A 19,405-nucleotide genomic window follows, 5' to 3' on the forward strand; every position below is an offset into this window, starting at 1 on the left:
GCCATTTATCTGCCATCTCCCACCCGCTACCATGTCCATTTGGCTCGCAACAGCAGGGGAGGCTCCTTGCTGGAGCCACCAGTGGCCATTGCCAAAAAAGGGGCCCTTCTGGGACCCAGGATCTGAGCCCCAGAAAAATCTGAGGTTCGACCGAAAGAGCCATCCCTCCCCAGTAGCCAGAGGAAGAAGTGAAACTGCCAAAGTGGTGAAAGGCTCCCCAGCCAACGAGCAAGCCCCACCAAATAAGAAGCGGCGTGGCGTAGCGGAAAGAACGTGGACCTGGGAGTCAGAAGGACGCGGATTCTGATTCTGGCTCTGCTGCTTGTCTGCTGTGTGACCTTGGGCAAATCACTTAACTTCTCTGTGTCTCAGTAACCTCATCTGTGAAATGGAGATTAAACCTGCAAGCCCCATGTGGGGCAGGGACTGTGCTCAACCTGACTGGCTTGTATCTATCCCGGTGCTTGGTACATAGCTTAAACCCCCGGGAGAGCCTGAATTGTACGTTCCAAGTCGCTTAATACAGTGCTCTGCACATAGTAAGCCCTCATTAAATTCGATTGAAAGAATGAATGAATGCTTTCAGCAACTTTTGTGCCAGGCCGCCCCTGGCAACAGCATGAACCTGACCCACGGGTGCCCGCTGGCAGCTCAGATCAAGTATTTCACTCACCGGTTTTCCCTACAGGGATCTATCAATTTACTATGCACCAAATAATAATAATAATAATAATGATGGTATTTGTTAAGTGCTTACTATGTGCCAAGAACTGTTCTAAGCACTGGGATAGATACAAGGCTCACAGTCTTCATCCCCATTTTACAGATGAGGGAACTGAGGCACAGAGAAATTAAGTGACTTGTCCAAAGTCACCCAGCAGACAAGTGGCAGAGCGGTTTAGAACCCAGGACCTTTGACTTCCAAGCCCATTCTCTTTCCACTCAGCCAGCCATACTGCTCCTCTAACACTTTACTAAGAGCTGGGGTAGATACAAGATAATCAGGTCAGGCACAATCCTAATAATAATACTAATAATGGTATTTGTCAAGCCTTTACTATGTTCCAGGCACTGTACTAGGGGCTGGGCACTGTACTAATCGCTGGAGTAGATACAAGGTAGTATCTGTCTTAATCCCCAGTTTACAGATAAGGTAACTGAGCCACAGAGAAGTGACTTGCCCAAGGTCACACAACAGACATGTTAGAACCCAGGTCCTTCTGACTCCCAGGCCCGTGCTCTATCCACTAGGCCACGCTGCACGTTTACTGTATACAGAGCACTGTACTAAGCAATTAGGAGGGTACAAAACAACAGAGTTGGTAAATATGTTCCCTACACACAAAGAGTTTACAGTCTAGAGGAGTGAAGTGACTCGCCTAAAGTCACACCCAGCAGATCAATGGTGGAGCCAGGATTAGAACTCAGGTCTTCTGACCTCCAGGCTTGTGCTCTCTCTGCTAGACCACACTGCTTCTGAGCTGTCTTTTCTTCTCCAATACCCCCTAAGACTAGCAGCACACATTGTGAGGCAGGAGGTAGGGAGAATGGGTACAGTTTGTAATCACAGAAGAGAATATCAGAGAACCTGGCAGGAGTAGACACCACTGCCCTCATCCATCTGATTCTCACTTTGGTTTAAGTGAGTGGGAACAAGAGGAATCTTTGCTACTTTCTTGTGAAACCAGGGAAAAATGCAGCATGACCTAGTGGAAAGAGCATAGGCCTAGGAATTCAGGGAACACAGTTCTAATCCCAGTATCCCACACAGTATCTGCTGAGTGATCTTGGGCAAGTCAATTTCTTGGTGTCTCAGTTTCCTCAACTGTAAATGGGGATTAAATCCTACTCCCTTTATTTAGACTGTAAACCCCATGTGCATCAGGGATTACTTCCAATTTGAATATCATGTATCTACCCCAGTGCTTTGAAAGCGCTTAGAGAAGCAGTGTGGCTCAGTGGAAAGAGCACGGGCCTAGGGGTCAGAGGTCATGTGTTCTAATCCCAGCTCCACCACCTGTCAGCTGTGTGACTTTGGGCAACTCACTTAACTTCTCGGTGCCTCAGTTCCCTCATCTGTAAAATGGGGATTAAGACTGTGAGCCTCACATGGGACAACCAGATTACCTTCTATCTACCCCAGTGCTTAGAACAGTGCTTGGCACATAGTAAGCACTTAACAAATACCAACATTATGATTAAATTCCATTATCATTGGGGAAAGCAGAAGCACCAGAGCAGGGTACTTGCAAGCAATGGGGAGAAGCAGTATAGCCTAGGGGGAAGAACGCAGGCTTGGGAGTCAGGTGACCTGGGTTCTAATCCCATGTTTCACTGCTTGTCTGCTGCAGGACCTTGGGCAAGTCATTTTGAATCCCATTGCCTCAGTTTCCTCATCTTAAAATGGTGATTCAAGGCCTGTTCTCCCTCCTATTTAGTGAGCTCTAATCAGGGACTATGTCCAAACTTATTTTATCTGCCCCCCTCTTGGCACAAAGTAAGTGCTTAATACCATGTAGGGTGGGGGGTGGGGGTCATGTGATCTGATTATCCTGTACCTACCTCAGTACTTGACACATAATAAGTGCCTGATCAATCGTATTTACTTACTGTGTGCAGAGCACTGGACTAAGCACTTGGGACAATACAACAGACACATACCCTGCAAATGACAAGCTTAGTCCAGAGAACTGATCTGGCAGTTATTGTTTTAGAGAACCACACAGCAAACTTCTTGTATCTACCTATAAAGTACACATTGTAAATTTATATTAATGTCTCTCCCCCCCCTGGACAGGAAACATGCCGACTATGTTATATATTCCTTTCCCAAGTGCTCATAGTGCTCTCCGTGCAGTAAGTGCTCAATAAATGCCATTAATCTCTAGACTGTAAGCTTGTTGTGGCCAGGGAATGTGTCTGACAACTGTAATATATTCTCCCAAGCTCTTCATATGGTGCTCTGCATATAGAAGGCATTGAGTTGTGACCTCCTTGCTTGCTCACCTCTGCCTCTCAAATCCCCACTCCTCCCCTAGCCCCCAAAGAGAGTATTGAAGTTTCTCTGCAAAAAGTCTTTATTAAATATAGAAATTTTATTAGCAAGGATAAAAATCCTTCCCACACTTCATCCTCCCTCCTATTTACGCTGTTTAAACCTATTTAACCTATTAAACCTATTAAAAACGAGGAGGTTTTAAATAATAATGTTGGCATTTGTTAAGCGCTTACTATGTGCAGAGCACTGTTCTAAGCACTGGGGTAGATACAGGGTAATCAGGTTGTCCCACATGAGGCTCACAGTTAATCCCCATTTTACAGATGAGGTAACTGAGGCACAGAGAAGTTAAGTGACTTGCCCACAGTCACACAGCTGACAAGTGGCAGAGCCGGGAGTCGAACCCATGACCCCTGACTCCGAAGCCCAGGTTCTTTCCACTGAGCTACGCTCTAAAAAAAAAGACATGGAGTTGGGCAGGAATGGAGAAGCCCTTGGTGGGAGCAAGAAGGGTGACAGATCTGGTGGAGGAAAAGGGCAGCCTCCAGACAGAAAAAACAACTTGGTCCACATAGGGAGGGGCAATTGGGAGGCGAGAGAGCGTGTGTCAGAGCTGGTGGGCTGGGAGAAGCCGGGCAGCAAGGTCTTCTATCTTGGGAGCGAAGGTTTTGGAAGAGGCAGACAGCAAGGCCGGTCCTGGACGGAGCAGAGAATCCATCGATGTGGAGAGCGGAGGAGCCAGACCGGATGGAGGCAAGGCAGCGAGGGAAGAGCTAGAGAAGGGAGAGTGGGAGGGAAGAGCTCAGTGGAACTTCTCCTTTCCCATCTCCCACTCCCAGGGCCTCGACCAGGATCCAACACCCCTCAAACTCACTACCAGAACAGATGTCCATTGATGAGGCTTGCGGCTCCCCTGTGGGGAAGAGAAGAGAGGAGGAAGAATATTAGACCCCAGAAACTCACACTATGTACCAAGAACTGCATTCATTCATTCATTCAATTGCATTTATTGAGTGCTTACTGTGTGCAGAGCACTGTACTAAGTGCTTGGAAAGTACAATTCAGCAACAAATAGAGGCAATCTCTGCCCAACAATGGACTCACAGTCTAGAAGAGGGGAGAGGGACATCAAAAGAAGTCGATGCAAGATAATCAGGTGGGACAGTACCATGGTGAACCCCCATTTTGCAGATGAGGAAGCTAAGGCACAGAGAAGGGAAGTGACTTGCGCAAGGTCACAGCAGGCAAGCAGAAGTGCTGGGATTAGAAGCCAGGTCCTCTGACTCCCAAGCCTGTGCTCTTCCCATTAGATCACACTGCTTCTTCATCCCTTGTTATCCCTTAAGGCTTCTAGTACCCACTTCTCTCCCAGGACCCAGGTGTCCTGCCCCCTTCCATCCCCCCATTTCCTCACTTCAGGCAGAGACTCCAGCTCAGCGGACTCTTCCTGTCCAGAGAGGGTTGACGATCCAGCTGGGGAAGATGTTAGCTTCCTCAAATGTGATCTTTTCCGTGGAGAGAGACCAAGCGTTGTTTAGTTTTTTTAAAAATTGTATTTGTTAAGCATTAAGTCAAACACTGTTCTAAGCATTGGGGTAGATACAAATTAGTTAGGTCAGACAGTCCCTGTCCTTAATGGGACTCACAGTTTAAGTAGAAAGGAAAATAGGTATTCCCATTTTATGGATGAGATAATTTAGGCCCAGAGGAGTAAAGTGACTTGCCCAAGATCACACAGCAGACAAGTGGCAGATTTAGAATTAGAACCCAGGTCCTTCTGACTCCCAGACTTGTGCCCTACCCACCACATCATGCTGCTTCCCCAGGTGAGCGTCTCATCCTTCCCCCACCTCCACCTTAATAAAATTATAATTGTGTTATTTCTTAAGTGATTATTCTGGGCCAGACACAGTTCTGATACAAGATAATCAGGTCCCATATGAGGCTCACAGTCCAAGTAGGAGAGAGAACAGGTAGTGAATCCTCATTTTGCAGGTGAGGGAACTGAGGCACAGAGAAGTGAAGTGACTTGTCCGAGGTCACACAGCGGACAGGTCCTCCGACACTCAGGCCTGTGCTCTTTCCATTAGGCCATGCTGCTCCTCAACTACACTTGGTTTGAAGACTTCCTTACTTGCTCTCTAGCCTCGTGGGATTGAGGTTAGACTCCAGGGGTGAGGAGGAGTAGGAGACCCCCTCACCTCTGTCCCCTGCCTCTACTCCCTTCTCATCCCCAGCTCGGCTTTCCGCTTTCTTCTTGGTGCTCCTCTAGTGGTACTTATCGAATGCTTGTGTTCAGAGCACTGTATTAAGCGCTCTGGGGAGTATGATAGACAGTTCTTCCACCTGGTCCCCACCCGCAACCCCTGGTACGTTGTCCCCTGCCTCCTTCACCCGGAAAACAGGTGCTCAGCGTGGCCTCCAAGCTGCATGGCCTAGCAGAGAGAGCATGGGCCTGGGAGTCAGAGGACCTGCCTTTTAATCTTAGCCACTTGCCTGCTGTGTGACCTTGGTCAAGTCGACCAGTAGTATTTGAGCACTCACTGTGCAGAGCGCTGTACCAGGTGGTTGGGAGGGTACAACAGTTGTGAGATATTCCCTGTCCACAACAGGTTTACACTTTTCTGGGCCTTACTCTCATCTCCCTCCCCAGCCTGTGAGACAAGGATTGATTAACTTGATCTCGATCTGATTAACTTGAACCTACGGCGGCTCTCAGAAAAGTGCTTGACCATTATTAAAAAGAAGAAAACCCGCCCAGTCCAGTGCTGCGGTTTGGATCCGCGGAGGCAGATGTCGCAGTGACTCTTTTTGGCCACAAGAGGGCAGACCGGTGCTGGCCTTCATTAACCCAGATCCGCAGAGGTAGGTGTCGCAGTGACTCTTTGTGGCCACAAGAGGGCAGACCGGTGCTGGCCTTCATTCATTCAATCCTATTTATTGAGCGCTTACGGTGTGCAGAGCACTGGACTAACCCCTCCAACTCCTCTGCCCTTAACTCCACATGCAGAGTTACAGTATAAAGTCCAGCGGGAAGGGGGAGAGAAATGGGAGGACACCGCAAGGCAGAACGCCATCTGCACGTGCGGAACAGGATGTTCCCCCCGGACCCAAGTTACCGTTTGAAGGACCGCAGAAATTTTAGGTTCCGGCTGCAACATCGTTGGGAGTCCTATCAGCATTTTGGTCAAAAGTGAGTTTGCGAGATGCTGCTTTCTAAGATTTTTACACTGTTGCCATTCTTTAGCATTTGGATATTTCTAGGTCGTAAGATCTTTGTGGGCAGGACACATGTCTATCCACTGTCAATATTGTCCTCTCCCAAGCACTTAGTTCTCTGCACACAGTAAGAACTCAATACCATTGATTGATTCCATGGCAGTTCAACTCAAATCCTCTCCCACTTAACTGTTCTAGTTTTTTGGTTTGCTGTTTGTTTTTGTTTTTTAAACGTTACTCAGAGCACATCCACTGTCTCTGCAGCACAATTGTCCGCCTGCAATCCTCAAAGATGGCTTTGCTCTTTTAATATTACCGTAACAACCCAACTCAAAAAGGCATTAGTGGAGCTGGTTTCATTCTATACTAAAATCGGTGGACTGTATTGAGCACTTCTGTGTCCCGAGCATCGTACTAAGCACTGTGAGAACACCATGGAGTTGGTAGACATGTTCCCTGCTCAGTGAGCTTACAGTCTAGAGGGGAAGACAGACATTAAAACAATCAATAGTATTTGAGCGCTTAGCGAGTACAGAACACTATATTAAGCACTTGGGAGAGTACAGTACAGATTTGTCAGACATTCCCTGCCTATACTGAGCTAGACTCAGCGGTTTCCTGCCTTAAGCCAGAGTTGATCCTGATTACCCACCCCCTTCCAGCTTTTTACCCTTTACCCTCTATTTAAGAGCTGAATTCAGTCCCCATCACTTGCTCATTGCCTTCTGCTCTCCTCACTGTTGGTCCTGTTTAGCCTCTCACCTCCAGGTGGTTGCCATTGCTCCTCACCTACCTTCCTCACCTCCTCCTTGGGAAAATGAGGAATTCCTCTCAGATCAGATGACCCTCCTGTTTCCTTAGGAACCATCATCTTTAATCCTTCCAGCCAGTTAAGCCTCAGGTGGCACATTAACTGTGCCAAGTTATAATAATGGTATTTATTCAGCACTTAGTATGAGCCAAGCTCTGTTCTAAAAACTGGATCTCACTCACTACCTCACATCTGAAGTACTTACTATCAAGTTAGTTTGTGCAGAGGACTGTATGTGCTTGGGAGAATTGATAGACATGCCCTGCTTCCTTGTAAGCAGGGATTGTGTCTATCACATGTTATGCTATACTCCCAAACACTTAGTCCACTGCTCTGCACGCAGAGTGGGCTCAATAAAAACCACTGATCTGTATCTACTCTAGCACTGGGAACTGTGCTTCACATATAGTAAATGCTTAAGTAGAAGAAGAATAATTCAGTGACTTGCATACCCAGTGGGAAGATGTGACAGTGAAAAGCAGTGTTGTCTAGTGGAAAGACCTTGGGCCTGAGTCAGAGGACCTGGGTTCTAATCCCAGCTCCACCACTTGCCTGCTGTGACCTTAGCCAAGGCACTACACCTCTCTACGCCTCAGTTACCTCATCTGTAAAATGGGGATTCAATACCTGCTCTCCCTCCTACTTGGCACATTGCAAGCACTAAGCAAATACTGTTAAAATTAAGATGGGTCTTATGCACATGGACTTCTCTTCACTCGCAAGGCCCCTTCCAGTCAGACCCAATCCTAGCCCTTCTTACCTGCAGTTCCAGGACTTCAGCACTGCATCTTCCCCTCCACCACCCCCAGACGGTTCCTCCAGTCCACGACTCTCTGCCTTCATGCTCCCTCAGAGGAAAAGCATCTAGGAGTCCTTCTCCCCAGCAGCCTTGGGCTCTGAGAAGCTGGTGGAGGGGCTAGACGGAGTAGGGAAAATCTATTCTCCAGGAGGAGGAGAAGGAGAAGGAGCGGTCAGCTCCAGGGAGGGGATGGGCCAGGGCAAGGAGTGTGGTCCAGCAGCCTGGTCCAAGAGATCCACTTTCCCAGCCGGGCTGGGGTGGGCTGCCTGCCTACCCGGACCTGGAGAGGACCCGGCCTCGAGGCTGCCCGGCCCCGAGGGAGTGGGAGAGTTCAAGGCCACCACCTCCTCAGCTGAGGCGGAGCGGTTCACTTCTTGGGGGAAGTGGATAGGGGGGATGGAAGACTCAAAACCGAGATCTCTGCCAGGGGTCAAGGGACGTTGTAATATGGGATCCTGTTCAGGAGAGGCGGGAGAGTGAGCAGGGCTCTCCAGATCTGGAGATGTGATGGATTTGAGGAGGAAGCTTTCCCTACCAGGAGTGAGGGGGGGCCCTAAGGAACTCTTTTCTTCAGGGGAGAGGGGCTCCCCCAAGGTGCTCCCTGAATTACCCTCCCCAATAGTGCTCTCTCCACTGAAGGATTTAGGACTGCCCAGGAGGTTTCCCCCATCAGGAGAGACTATACCACTGGAGGCCTGCAACTGGATGGCAATGCTTGGTTCAAGAGAAGGCTACCCTGTTGGAAGAGGGGAATGACCCAAGCTGGGCCCAGAAAGTGGGGAGGCAGAATGACCTGGGCTCTTCCCACCCTGGGGTAAGATGGGCCACCCCCCAGCAGTAGCATGGGCACCTTTTGGGGAAGCAGGAAGGGCTAGAGCACCTCCCCTCTCTGTGGAGATAGGGGGACCCAGAGAAGCGGGCTGCCCATTGGAAACACCAGATAGCTGGGGAAGACCCTGTCTCCCTGGGGGTAAGGAATGGCCACTTCCACCTGGAGAAGCAGAAGGACTTGAAGCACTTGAAGGGGGGAAATGAAAGGGCCTGAAGAGCCAAGCGAAGCTGAGGGGTCCCTCCTCTCTAGAGAAGAGGGAGAATGAGGAGAGAGGGGAAGCCTTGGGGTATTGGGCCCCCCTGGGGAAGCAGAGTGGTGTGAAGAGCTTCCCTGATGATGGGAAACAGGATAGTGGGGGGAAATGCTCTCTCCTGGGGAAAGAGCATAGCTTGAAGGGATTAAGGTACCAACTACCTCCTGGGAATGGGATGTCATGGACTTCTTCCACAGACCAATGAGGAGAGTCAACGTGTCTTCCAGGAGTGAGGAATGAGGAGCGGGAAGGAAAGGAAAAGGGGGAATAAAGGCTAGCTGAAGATGTGGACTCCCCAAATTGGGCTCCTCCACCCACTCCTGCTACAAGTCAACTCTGATGGTGGTAGTGCTGCTGTTTCTTCTTCATCATCTTCCCTCTCTATCTCTGTGGGCACTTCCTGACCTACTTCGTCAGGATCCATGAAACTCCCTAAATATTCAGCCCCACAAAAAAACTACCTCCTCCCCCAAGCCAAGCACACCCTCCCTAAATTGCCTACTCCTAAACTCTCTAAAAGCTACCGCTCCAAGCCTTGTCCTCTTATAGACAATCCTTCAAGATAGGAAGAGGTGGAGCCTTCCAACAGCTGGAAAAGGCATTCATGAGTGGAATGAAAGGAGAATAGGAGGCCAGGACACCTGGGACCCCAAGAGAAAAGCAAGAACTAGGAGAAGAGATGCAGGTCTAGAGAAGAGGCTTGCTTCATCAAGAGTATGGGGCTCCTTCGATCATATCTGGAGAGCCAAGTTTAGTAGATTGTGAGTCCCCCCCCCCAACCCGAGGGACAAGGGCCATGTCTAATTCCCCCATGTGTGTTCTCTCTCAGTGCTTAGTACAGTACTCGCGCACAGAAGCGCTTAATCAATAGTATTATTACCACTAAAGGAAACTAAGGACTGAGAGACGGCCAGGGCTAGAGAAGCAGCATGGCCGATTGGAAAGAGCAAGGGCTGGGAGTCAGAGGACCTGGTTTCTAATCCTGCTCCACCACTTGTCTGGTGTATGATCTTGGGCAGCTCACTTCACTTCTCTGTGCCTCAGTTCCCTTATCAGTAAACTGGGGATTAAGACTGTGAGCTCCATGTGGGACATGGACTGTGCCCCACCTGACTGGCTTGTATCTACCCCGGTGCTTAGTTCAATGTCTGGCACAGATTAAGCGCTTAACAAATACCAGTAAAAAAAAAGATGGCCATCGATAGGGTCACTCCACGAATGTTGACACTGATGAAACAGGTGAAACTGCATTCCACCCAGAGCTTGTAGAATGCTCCAAAAAAGGCCACAGTCACAAGTGCTCGATTCAATCAGCGTATTTATTGAAGGCTTACTGTATGCAAAGCACTGTACTAAGTGCTTGGGAGAGTACAAAATAAGAGAGTTGATAGACACGTTTTCTGCCTACAATAAGTTAACAATCTAGAGGAGGAGATAGACATTAATATAAATAAATAATTTCCTGTCCATAAGGAGCTAGTGTAAGTAGTGGAGTGTCTACCTCGGCTGGGCAAAACCACCTAGGGCAATCTACAAATTGACCCAGCCGGGCGGGAATCCTGAAAATAGCCAGTTCATCATCATCAGTGGAATTTATTGAGCGTTTACTATGTACAAAAGAGTTAACAGACACATTCCCAGCCCATAAAGAGCTTAAGGTCTATCAGTTGATCAGTCCATCTAGCCAGTTAATGAAGGTAGCAGAGACCTCAGCAGTTACCATGACAACTGCCAGCGGGTTAAGACAGCAAAGCAAGGCATCAGCTCTACCTTGTGGTCCCGTTGGCCATAATGGTTCCTGCCAGTCAAATACTTTGAATGCCCTGCTATCAGGACCCGCTGGGTTAACACGACCTTCCCAACAGATTACCGTGACTGAAGGGACCACACGCCAGGATCCCGGTTCACCACGGATCCCCACGCGGCAAGGCTTAGTGGAAAGAGCATGGTCTTGGGAGTCAGGTTGTGGGCTCTGCCACTTGTTGGCTGTGTGACTTTGAGCAAGCCACTTCACTTCTCTGTGCCTCAATTACCTCATCTGTAAAATGGGGATTGAGACGGTGAGCTCTAGATGGGACCACCTGACTACCTTGTATCTACCCCAGCGTTTAGAACAGTGCTTGGCACATAGGAAGCGCTTACCAAATGCCATCATTATTATTATCACCTCACTAGTACCTCTTGCCAGGGGCACCACTCCCAGCTTCACCTGGTAGATGCGCACCTCGGCAGAAGAGTGGTCTAGTAGGTAGAGCACACGCCTGGGAGTCAGAGGATCCGGGTTCTAATTCTTTTCTCCAGAGAGGAGGGACCCCCTCAGCTTCTCTTGGCTTTTCAGGCCCTTCCATTTCCCCCCAGATGGGTGCTTCAAGTCCTTCTGCTTCTCCAGGTAGAAGTGGCCACTCCTTACCCCTTGGGAGAGAGGGCCTTCCCCAGTTTATCTGGTGTTCCTGATGGGCAGCCCGCTTCTCTAGGTCCCCCTATCTCCACAGAGATGGGAGGTGCTCCAGCCCTTCCTGCTTCCCCAAAAGGTGCCCATGCTACTGCTGGGGGGTGGCCCATCTTACCCCAGGATGGGGGGGAGCCCAGGTCATTCTGTCTCCCAACTTTCTGGTGATGTTGTCAAGTCACTTCATTTCCTCTGTGCCTCAGTTTCCTCAATTTTAAAACAGGTTTTCAATACTTGTTCTCCCTCCTACATAGACTGTGAGTGGAGGCGGCCAGCTTATGCAACCTGTTCCAGGAGTTTGGAGAGGAATGGGAGGGAGGGAGATGTCCAAACATATTTTATGTTAGGACACAATAGTGTGATAGAAGGCAGAGCTGAAGGAGTCCTCAAAGAGTGAGCAATTCAAGGTGATGGTTTGAGTTGGAGCAAGTGTTTTCAGAAGGTGAGGGGATGAGATCCGTCAGAGGCACAGGTTAGAGGAGAAAAATTTTGAAATCAGGTAGAAAATCTCTGGAGAGGTAGCTGGGAAGGACAATAGTGGACGTATGGGCAGAAGGGAATAGCCACAGGGCATGTATTGTCTGCAGAGGAGAGAAGGGTGTCAGGGAAATTTGGCTGAGTCGGGTTGGGAGTTGGGGAATTGGGGTACATCAATATCCACTTCCTGGGGAAGAGATTCTTGGTCTTTTACGGTTTCTTAATAATCAGACAAATAATTTACAGATCTCTTTTTCATAAGCGAGGCAAAGCAAAAGGTTGGCGCCCAACATGGGGCTCAAACCCATGACCCTAGGATTAAGAGTCTCATGCTCTATCGACTGAGCTAGCCGGCTATCCACTACCTTGTTCTCTTCTAAGTTCTATGTAAGGTGAGTCGGGAAGTGTTTTCCATTAAGGTATGTAATGTCATGGTGTTGTCCAAAACATCGTTTGCCATACGTTTCCCGTTTTCCTCTATTAACCACCTTCACTCACTCCCGACAACCTCACTGGGCCTCATGACCAGCACGAGCGCTGTGTTTTAATAATAATTATGATATTTAAGCGCTTACTATATTCTAATAATGATGATGATGATGGTATTTGTGGAGCGCTATGTGCCAAGCACTGTTCTGAGCGCTAGGGTAAATATGAGGTAATATTAATAATGTTTGTTAAGCGCTTCCTATCTGCAAAGCACTGTTCTAAGCGCTGGGAGGATACAAAGTGATCAGGTTGTCCCACGTGGGGCTCACAGCCTTAATGCCCATTTTACAGATGAGGTAACTGAGGCCCAGAGAAATGACTCGCCCAAAGTCACACGGCTGACGAGCGGCGGAGCCGGGATTTGAGCCCATGATCTCTGACTCCCCAGCCCGGGCTCTTTCCACTGAGCCACGCTGCTTGTTATCCCGCGTGGGGCTCCCAGTCTTCATCGCCAGATGAGGCAACGGAGGCCCAGTGAAGTGACTTGCCCACGGTCACACAGCTGACACATGGCGGGGGTAGGACTAGAACCCACGTCTTCTGCCTCCCAAAGGCGGGCTCTTTCCCCTGGGCTCCGAGGTGATGATGTCGGTGGCGCGGCGCGGTCAAGAAACCCTCTCTACCCGGCAGACGGGTCCAGCCCCCATCGTGTACGGCTAAAGCCGGGCGCCGCCATCTTGGGGTGTGACAGCCTAGCCGGGCGCCGCCATTTCGGTCCGGAGAAGGAGGGTTGTTTCCGGTTCCGTCCGGAAGGGCTCGCCCTTTCCCCGCTGAGCCTCGGCGCCGAGCGGTCGTAGCTGAGGCTCTCTCCCCACCGCTCCCGCAATCCGGTTCCATCCGTCCCCCAGGAGTCACCCGCCGAACCTCCGCAACCATGACCGAGCAGATGACCCTCCGTGGCACCCTTAAGGGCCACAACGGCTGGGTGACCCAGATCGCCACCACCCCTCAATTCCCGGACATGATCCTGTCCGCCTCGCGAGGTACCGGGCTGTTCCGAATTAGGCGGGGGCGGACGGGATCGACCACTCTTGTGGGGTTGGCGGGGTCCCGCCAAGGATACACTCGGGGGGACGCCCCGTCGGGACCGTGCAGTGGATGATGGAGAGGGTGGATCCCAATAGATACGGACAGAGAAAGCCCGATTTCTGGGTTCTCTGGGTGGAGGCTCAGGGAGCCGGGCCTCGGGTTGCCCTACTGAGTTGCCCGGTCCTGGGGAGCTTGTGAATCGTTCAGCCACCCAACGAGGCGGGGAGGGGAGATATTAGGCTTAGAGGGATCTAAGCGATTGAAGAGGGGCGGCTACAGGAATAATGGAAGTAGAAGGGACTAAATTCCGGGTTCGGGCGGAGGCCTGCTCCCGCAGGCTGCGAGGGGAAGACGGCCCACGTGTCTGTAGGCCGCAGTTCCAGTGACCAGCAGACCGATCTCGCCGCCTGGGGCGAGACAACCAAGCCCAGTGGTCTGAGGAGACGTCACAGGATAGACAGGAATGGCCCTGGCGAGGGGAGGAGGCCCGGTGCCACGTCTTCCCGCACTATGTACAGCACATCTTCCACCCACACTCGGGGTCGGCCGCCTGGGTCCAGCCCGCCAAACAAAGGCCCTTGCAGTAAACCTCCGTCAGGTTTTACCTGAGAACTGAAGATGGGAAGGGCGGTGGTGCTTGGAGATCACCGAGCCGGGTGGCCTCTCCCCTTATCCTCGTGGAGGGGCAATCGTTAGGATCCAGTTTATTGCAGATTTTCCTCCGAGGAATGGGAAGGGGGCGATTGGTTTGCAGAAGTCTTCTCCAGAGTGCTTAGTACAGTGCTCTGCAATCGATCGTATTTCTTGAGCCCTTACTGTGTGTGGAACACTGTAGCAAGCGCTTGGGAGACACTTTACGTGCCCACGATGAGCATATCATAGTAAGTGGTCAGTAAGTGCCATTAATAGCATTTATTGAGCACCCACTTGGTTAGTGAAGCTCTGGGGTAAATACAAGGTTCAGGTTGCACACGGTCCCTGCCCCGCATGGGGCTCACAGTCTAGGAGGGAGTAGAATTGTTAATCCCCATTTTACAGATGACGTAACTGAGGCACAGAGAAGTGACTCGCCCGGGTCACCCAGCAGACGAGTGGTGGAGCTGGAATTAGAACCCAGGTCCTCTGACTCCCGGGGCCCTGCTCTTTCCACAGGCCCTGCTGCTTCTCATGGGAGATACGATCCCTTTGCTAAGGAGTCGAAGGACTGGAGACCCCGGGGCTTGGGCCAGAGCCGTGATGAACTCTTAACATGCCATCTGATTGCCCTTGCTGAAACCCAGAGGCTGTTTCTGAGCATCTGGTCTTGCCCCCAGGTTGCCATGCCATTGGCCATGAACCAGGTGGTAGTCAGGGGCCCCGTTCTCAACTGGGTGGAGTCTTTAAAACTCATCTAAGGGATCGCCTAGCTCAATCAGTCCTTTATTGAGTGCTTATTGTGTGCAAAGTACTGTGCTAAGTGCTTGGGAAGAGTACACGATAATAGAATTCCTTGGCAAGGAGCTTACAGTCCATTAGTGACTGGGCTTGTTCTTTGCTGCGTGGTCCTACTCGACCTTTTAGGAAGTAGTTAGGAAGCACACTGTATTATTCAGTTATTGAGTGCTTACAAAATACCACTTTGTAAACGGAGCTTACAGTCTATGGGCTGAGGCAGGCATGAAAGTAAATTGTAGGTGGGAGAAATAGCAGAGTGACAGGATATGAACACGAGTGCTGTGGAACTGGGGTGGATATCAATCAAGTGCAGCAGGGAGGGTGAATAGGGAAAAAGAGGGCCTGGTCAGGAAAGTTCTCTTGGAGATGTGATTTTTAAAATGACTTTGAAGGGGGGAGATCGGTGATCTGTCATATATGGAGGGGGTTCCAGGCAGAGGGAGGATTTGGGTGAGAGATAGTCCTCCCATCACTAGACTGTTGCGGGCGGGGAACTTGTCTGCCATCTCTTAATTTGGATGCTCCCAAGCGCTCACTAAGGTGCCGGGCGCATAGTAAGGGTATAGTAAATACGATTGGTGGATTGATCGTTTCCCCCTCCCCTTCTCTGTCGCTCCAAGACAAGACTATCATCATGTGGAAGCTGACCCGGGACGAGACCAACTACGGCATCCCCCAGCGGGCCCTGCGAGGCCACTCCCACTTTGTCAGCGACGTGGTTATCTCCTCGGACGGACAGTTCGCCCTGTCCGGCTCCTGGGACGGGACTCTGCGCCTCTGGGATCTCACAACGCAAGTACCCACCTGCCGTGCTGCCGGCTGAGTCGGTCGGGGATGGATGGGACTTGGACCCACAGCTTGGGGGAGGGGAAAGCGGAGGCAGGGGCCTGGTAGAGTTGCGGGGAGAGGACAGATCAATGTGGGTTCTAATCCTGGCTCCACAGTTTGCTGTGTGACCTTGGACAAGTAACTGTGTCTGTTACCTCATCTGTAAAATGGGGGTGGGACCGCGAGCCCCACGTGGGACATGGACTGTCCAACCTGATTACCATGTATCTCCCCCGGCACTTAGAACAGTGCCTGACATTCATTCAATAGTATTTATTGATCGCTTACTATGTGCAGAGCACTGTACTAAGCGCTTGGAATGTACAATTTGGCAACAGATAGAGACAATCCCTGCCCAATGATGGGCTCAGTCTAATTGACCTAGTCTAAAAGACATAGAATAAGCACTTAACAGATTCGTTTTTAAAAAAGGAGAGGGGTTTGGGTGGTGGATTTCAGCGTACTGTGAAGCAGTGTGGCCTAGTGGAAAGACCACGGGGCTGGTAGTCAGAAGATCTGAGTTCTAATCCTGGCTCTGCCACTTGTCTGCTGTGTGACCCTGGGCAAGTCGCTTCACTTCTCTGGGCCTTGGTTTCCCCACAAGTGGCATGAAGTCTCTGGTGGCGATTGTTGAAATGTGGCTGGGGGTGAGCCCAGGTCAGGTGGGGGCGGAGGGTCCTGAGGATGAGACATGACACACAGCGACCGACCCCATCGGGGCTGACGACACGTCCTGCAATTCTGATGGGACGCTTGGGAGACCTGGGGCAGGACAATACCCATCCCCCACCCCCGGACAGAGTGGTGACCCCCTCGGTCCCCTTGCCCCTTTTCCACACAGTGGCACCACCACACGGCGCTTCGTGGGCCACACGAAGGACGTGCTGAGCGTGGCCTTCTCCTCTGACAACCGGCAGATTGTCTCTGGCTCCCGGGACAAGACCATCAAGCTGTGGAACACCCTCGGTGTCTGCAAGTACACCGTGCAGGTGAGGGGCAGACGGGCAGCAGGTGGGAAAGGGCCCTGAGGGGCCCAGTCGCCCTGTTGAAAAATTGGCGCCTTTTGAGAGGTGGGGCAGATGGGTGGGATGCCTTGAGGGGAGGGACAGAAACCTGGAAGTACAGTTGGTCTGTGGGAGCAGGGTCTGAGTGTTGGAGGAAGGGGGCGACGAGTCCGGGAGGGCTCCCCGGTGAGGGGTGGTTGAGCGGAACACGGCTGGCATCTTGGCCGGGACCACAGTTGGTGGCTACGGTCAGGGGTCAGGGCTGAGCTTCTTCTCCCCCGCAGGACGAGAGCCACTCAGAATGGGTGTCCTGCGTGCGCTTCTCACCTAACAGCAGCAACCCCATCATCGTCTCCTGTGGCTGGGACAAGCTGGTCAAGGTGAGGCCGCCCTGCACAAACCCCCCACCCCACCCCCTGGCCCCTGAGGGACACGGGGCAACGATAGCCAGCATCTACTTGTTTTTTAGGTCTGGAACCTGGCCAACTGCAAGCTGAAGACCAACCACATTGGCCACACGGGCTACCTGAACACCGTGACTGTCTCCCCTGATGGCTCTCTCTGCGCCTCTGGGGGCAAGGTGTGTGCCTTCCCCCCTGGCGGCGGGGGGGCGGGCAGGCCGGTGAAGGAGTGCGATTTGGGGGCTGGGCGAGAGCCGGGTCCGGTGATGAGATGACGCATGTTGGCCGACCCCTGCTGACGACACGTCCTGCAATTCTGAAGGGACCCCCGTGTGGGGCATTTGGGGTTGTGAGGCAGGGGCGGTCCCGGTCCCTGACCACCCCTGTTTCCTCCCCATTTCCGCACACCAGGACGGGCAGGCCATGCTGTGGGACCTGAACGAGGGCAAGCACCTGTACACCCTGGATGGCGGGGACATCATCAACGCCCTTTGCTTCAGTCCCAACCGCTACTGGCTGTGTGCCGCCACCGGGCCCAGCATCAAGATCTGGGTGAGGAGTGTGGCCGGGATGGGAAGGGGAGGGCCGAGGCAGGGGCAGCCGGACAGAGCGCTGATGATCACTAACATGCCATCTGACTGCCCTTGCTGAAATCCAGAGGCTGTTTCTGAGCATCTGCCTGGCGCTGAGGATCCTAGGAGGTCTGGGGGACGGAGGTGGGCGGGCTGGGGCTTGGCTTCCCAGGTGACGCTGAGAACAGGGTGTATGGCAGAGGTGAGAGCCTCTTTACCCAATCTAGTTCCCACCTGTGCGTTCTCGTCCAGCACTTGATACTGTACTCTGTGTACACACAGCATCACGTAATCGATGCCGTCACTACTCCTTACCTGGAAGGGATGGACTGACCTTGCAGTGGAGAAAGTGGGGGGCCGCTAAGATGTTGAGGGGTGTTTGTGTATGGTTCTGAAGCAGGAGGATGAACAGGAGGACCTGGAGGTCCGTTTAACCAGCTAGGTGAAAAGAGAAGCCAGGGAGGGCAGGTCTGAGTCCCAGGGAGGAGGAGGAGTATATATTATGTACAGAGCGCTGAACTAAGCACTGGGAGGGAATGCACAGGTGGGAATTAGACACGGTCCCCACGGTCCCCGTCCCTTGGGGGAGCGTGGACTCTGGACCCCCCCGGTCCTTCTTGTCCCCTACCCTCTTCCCCTGTCCGTCCCAGGACCTGGAGGGCAAAATCATCGTGGATGAGCTGAAGCAGGAAGTGATCAGCACCAGCAGCAAGGCAGAGCCACCCCAGTGCACTTCTCTGGCCTGGTCGGCTGATGGCCAGGTGAGCCGGGGAGAGTACAGTGGGCCAGAGCGATGAAGAGTTCTAACATGCCATCTGAGCTGCCCCTGCTGAGACCAAGAGGCTGTTTCTGAGCTCTGCATCCAAGCCCAGGGTGGGGTGTGGGAGTTGGGGGGGTGCAGATCAGCAGGGCCTGAGCCCTGGGGGAGGGGTCCTCATGAAGAGCTCAAGGGAGTCGGTTCATTCAGTTATATTTATTGAATGCTTACTGTGCAGAGCACTGTACTAAGCCCTTGGAAGAGTACAGTAAAACAATAAACAGTCAAATTCCCTGCCCATAACGAGCTTACAGTCTCTAGAGTGGGGGAGACATATCAATAGAAATAAAGAAAATTACAGATAGGCACATAAGTGCTGTGGGGGTGGGAGGGGGGAAGAGCAAAGGGAGCAAGTCAGGGTGCCGCAGAATGGGGTGGGAGATGAGGAAAAGTCAGAAAGCTGCCCTTCCGGTCACGGGCGCCCCAGTGGCCCAATCGGCCAGAAGCTACAGCAGGAGCGATTTGTGTTAGAAGGCAGTAGCCAGGCGGCTCGATCTGCTTCTTCCCCTTCTGCCCCTTAGCCTTCAGCTCCATCCCTAGCACTCACCCCTCTGACCCGTCTCCATACTTATCTTTAATCTGCCTCTCTCACCCCTACAGACACTGTTTGCCGGCTACACGGACAACCTGGTGCGTGTGTGGCAGGTGACCATCGGCACCCGATAAGGAGAGGCCTGTCCGGAGGGCCCCTCCTGGCCCAAACCGTGCTCAGAATAAAGATTTTTTTTTTCCCTGTCTTTTGGAAACAATTGTATTTTCTCCCTCAGTGGGGGAAAAGGGTCTCGACCCTAGGCCTATAGGTTGGGGGTGATGGAATACAAGAGATGTGACCGGTGCTGCAGGTTTGAAGCGGGGGTAGGGGGACAGCCTGGGGCACCTCACAGACCAGATTTTCTGTGCTGGAGAAAAGTTTATGGTCCCCAGTTCTCTCCTGCTCCTAAGTAGGTTCCCCCTCTTGGGATTCTTAACTTTCCCTTGGGACTCTTGAGCTAC

The 19,405-nt window shown here is 51.8% G+C and overlaps 1 protein-coding gene and 2 non-coding genes across 3 annotated transcripts; all 3 read left to right on the top strand.

Annotated features, from left to right (window-relative positions):
* The first annotated feature begins 13,080 nt into the window (after positions 1–13,080).
* RACK1 (receptor for activated C kinase 1) lies at positions 13,081–19,149 on the top strand. The gene is made up of 8 exons (XM_007672594.4): positions 13,081–13,310; positions 15,411–15,582; positions 16,460–16,607; positions 16,907–17,002; positions 17,092–17,202; positions 17,435–17,575; positions 18,246–18,356; positions 19,013–19,149. Exons 1-8 carry the CDS (start codon positions 13,202–13,204, stop codon positions 19,076–19,078), a joined length of 954 nt encoding a protein of 317 aa, XP_007670784.1. The 5' UTR covers positions 13,081–13,201; the 3' UTR covers positions 19,079–19,149.
* On the top strand, positions 14,584–14,653 carry LOC114808420. The gene has a single exon (XR_003756268.1). It is a non-coding gene; the product is annotated as a small nucleolar RNA SNORD95 (small nucleolar RNA).
* LOC114808431 lies at positions 17,630–17,695 on the top strand. Its single transcript, XR_003756279.1, has one exon. It is a non-coding gene; the product is annotated as a small nucleolar RNA SNORD95 (small nucleolar RNA).
* Positions 19,150–19,405: the final 256 nt, after the last annotated feature.

Source organism: Ornithorhynchus anatinus, chromosome X5, assembly GCF_004115215.2.
Source record: "Ornithorhynchus anatinus isolate Pmale09 chromosome X5, mOrnAna1.pri.v4, whole genome shotgun sequence".
NCBI classification, from domain to species: domain Eukaryota; kingdom Metazoa; phylum Chordata; class Mammalia; order Monotremata; family Ornithorhynchidae; genus Ornithorhynchus; species Ornithorhynchus anatinus.

What these genes read in the sequence shown, in the direction of transcription:
- RACK1 (XM_007672594.4), top strand. Translation starts at nt 13,202, where the DNA reads ATGACCGAGCAGATGACCCTCCGTGGCACCCTTAAGGGCCACAACGGC. An exon ending in GCTGGGACAAGCTGGTCAAG is followed by an intron (nt 17,003 to 17,091) that starts GTGAGGCCGCCC and finishes CTTGTTTTTTAG; the next exon opens with GTCTGGAACCTGGCCAACTG. An exon ending in CCTGGTCGGCTGATGGCCAG is followed by an intron (nt 18,357 to 19,012) that starts GTGAGCCGGGGA and finishes TCACCCCTACAG; the next exon opens with ACACTGTTTGCCGGCTACAC.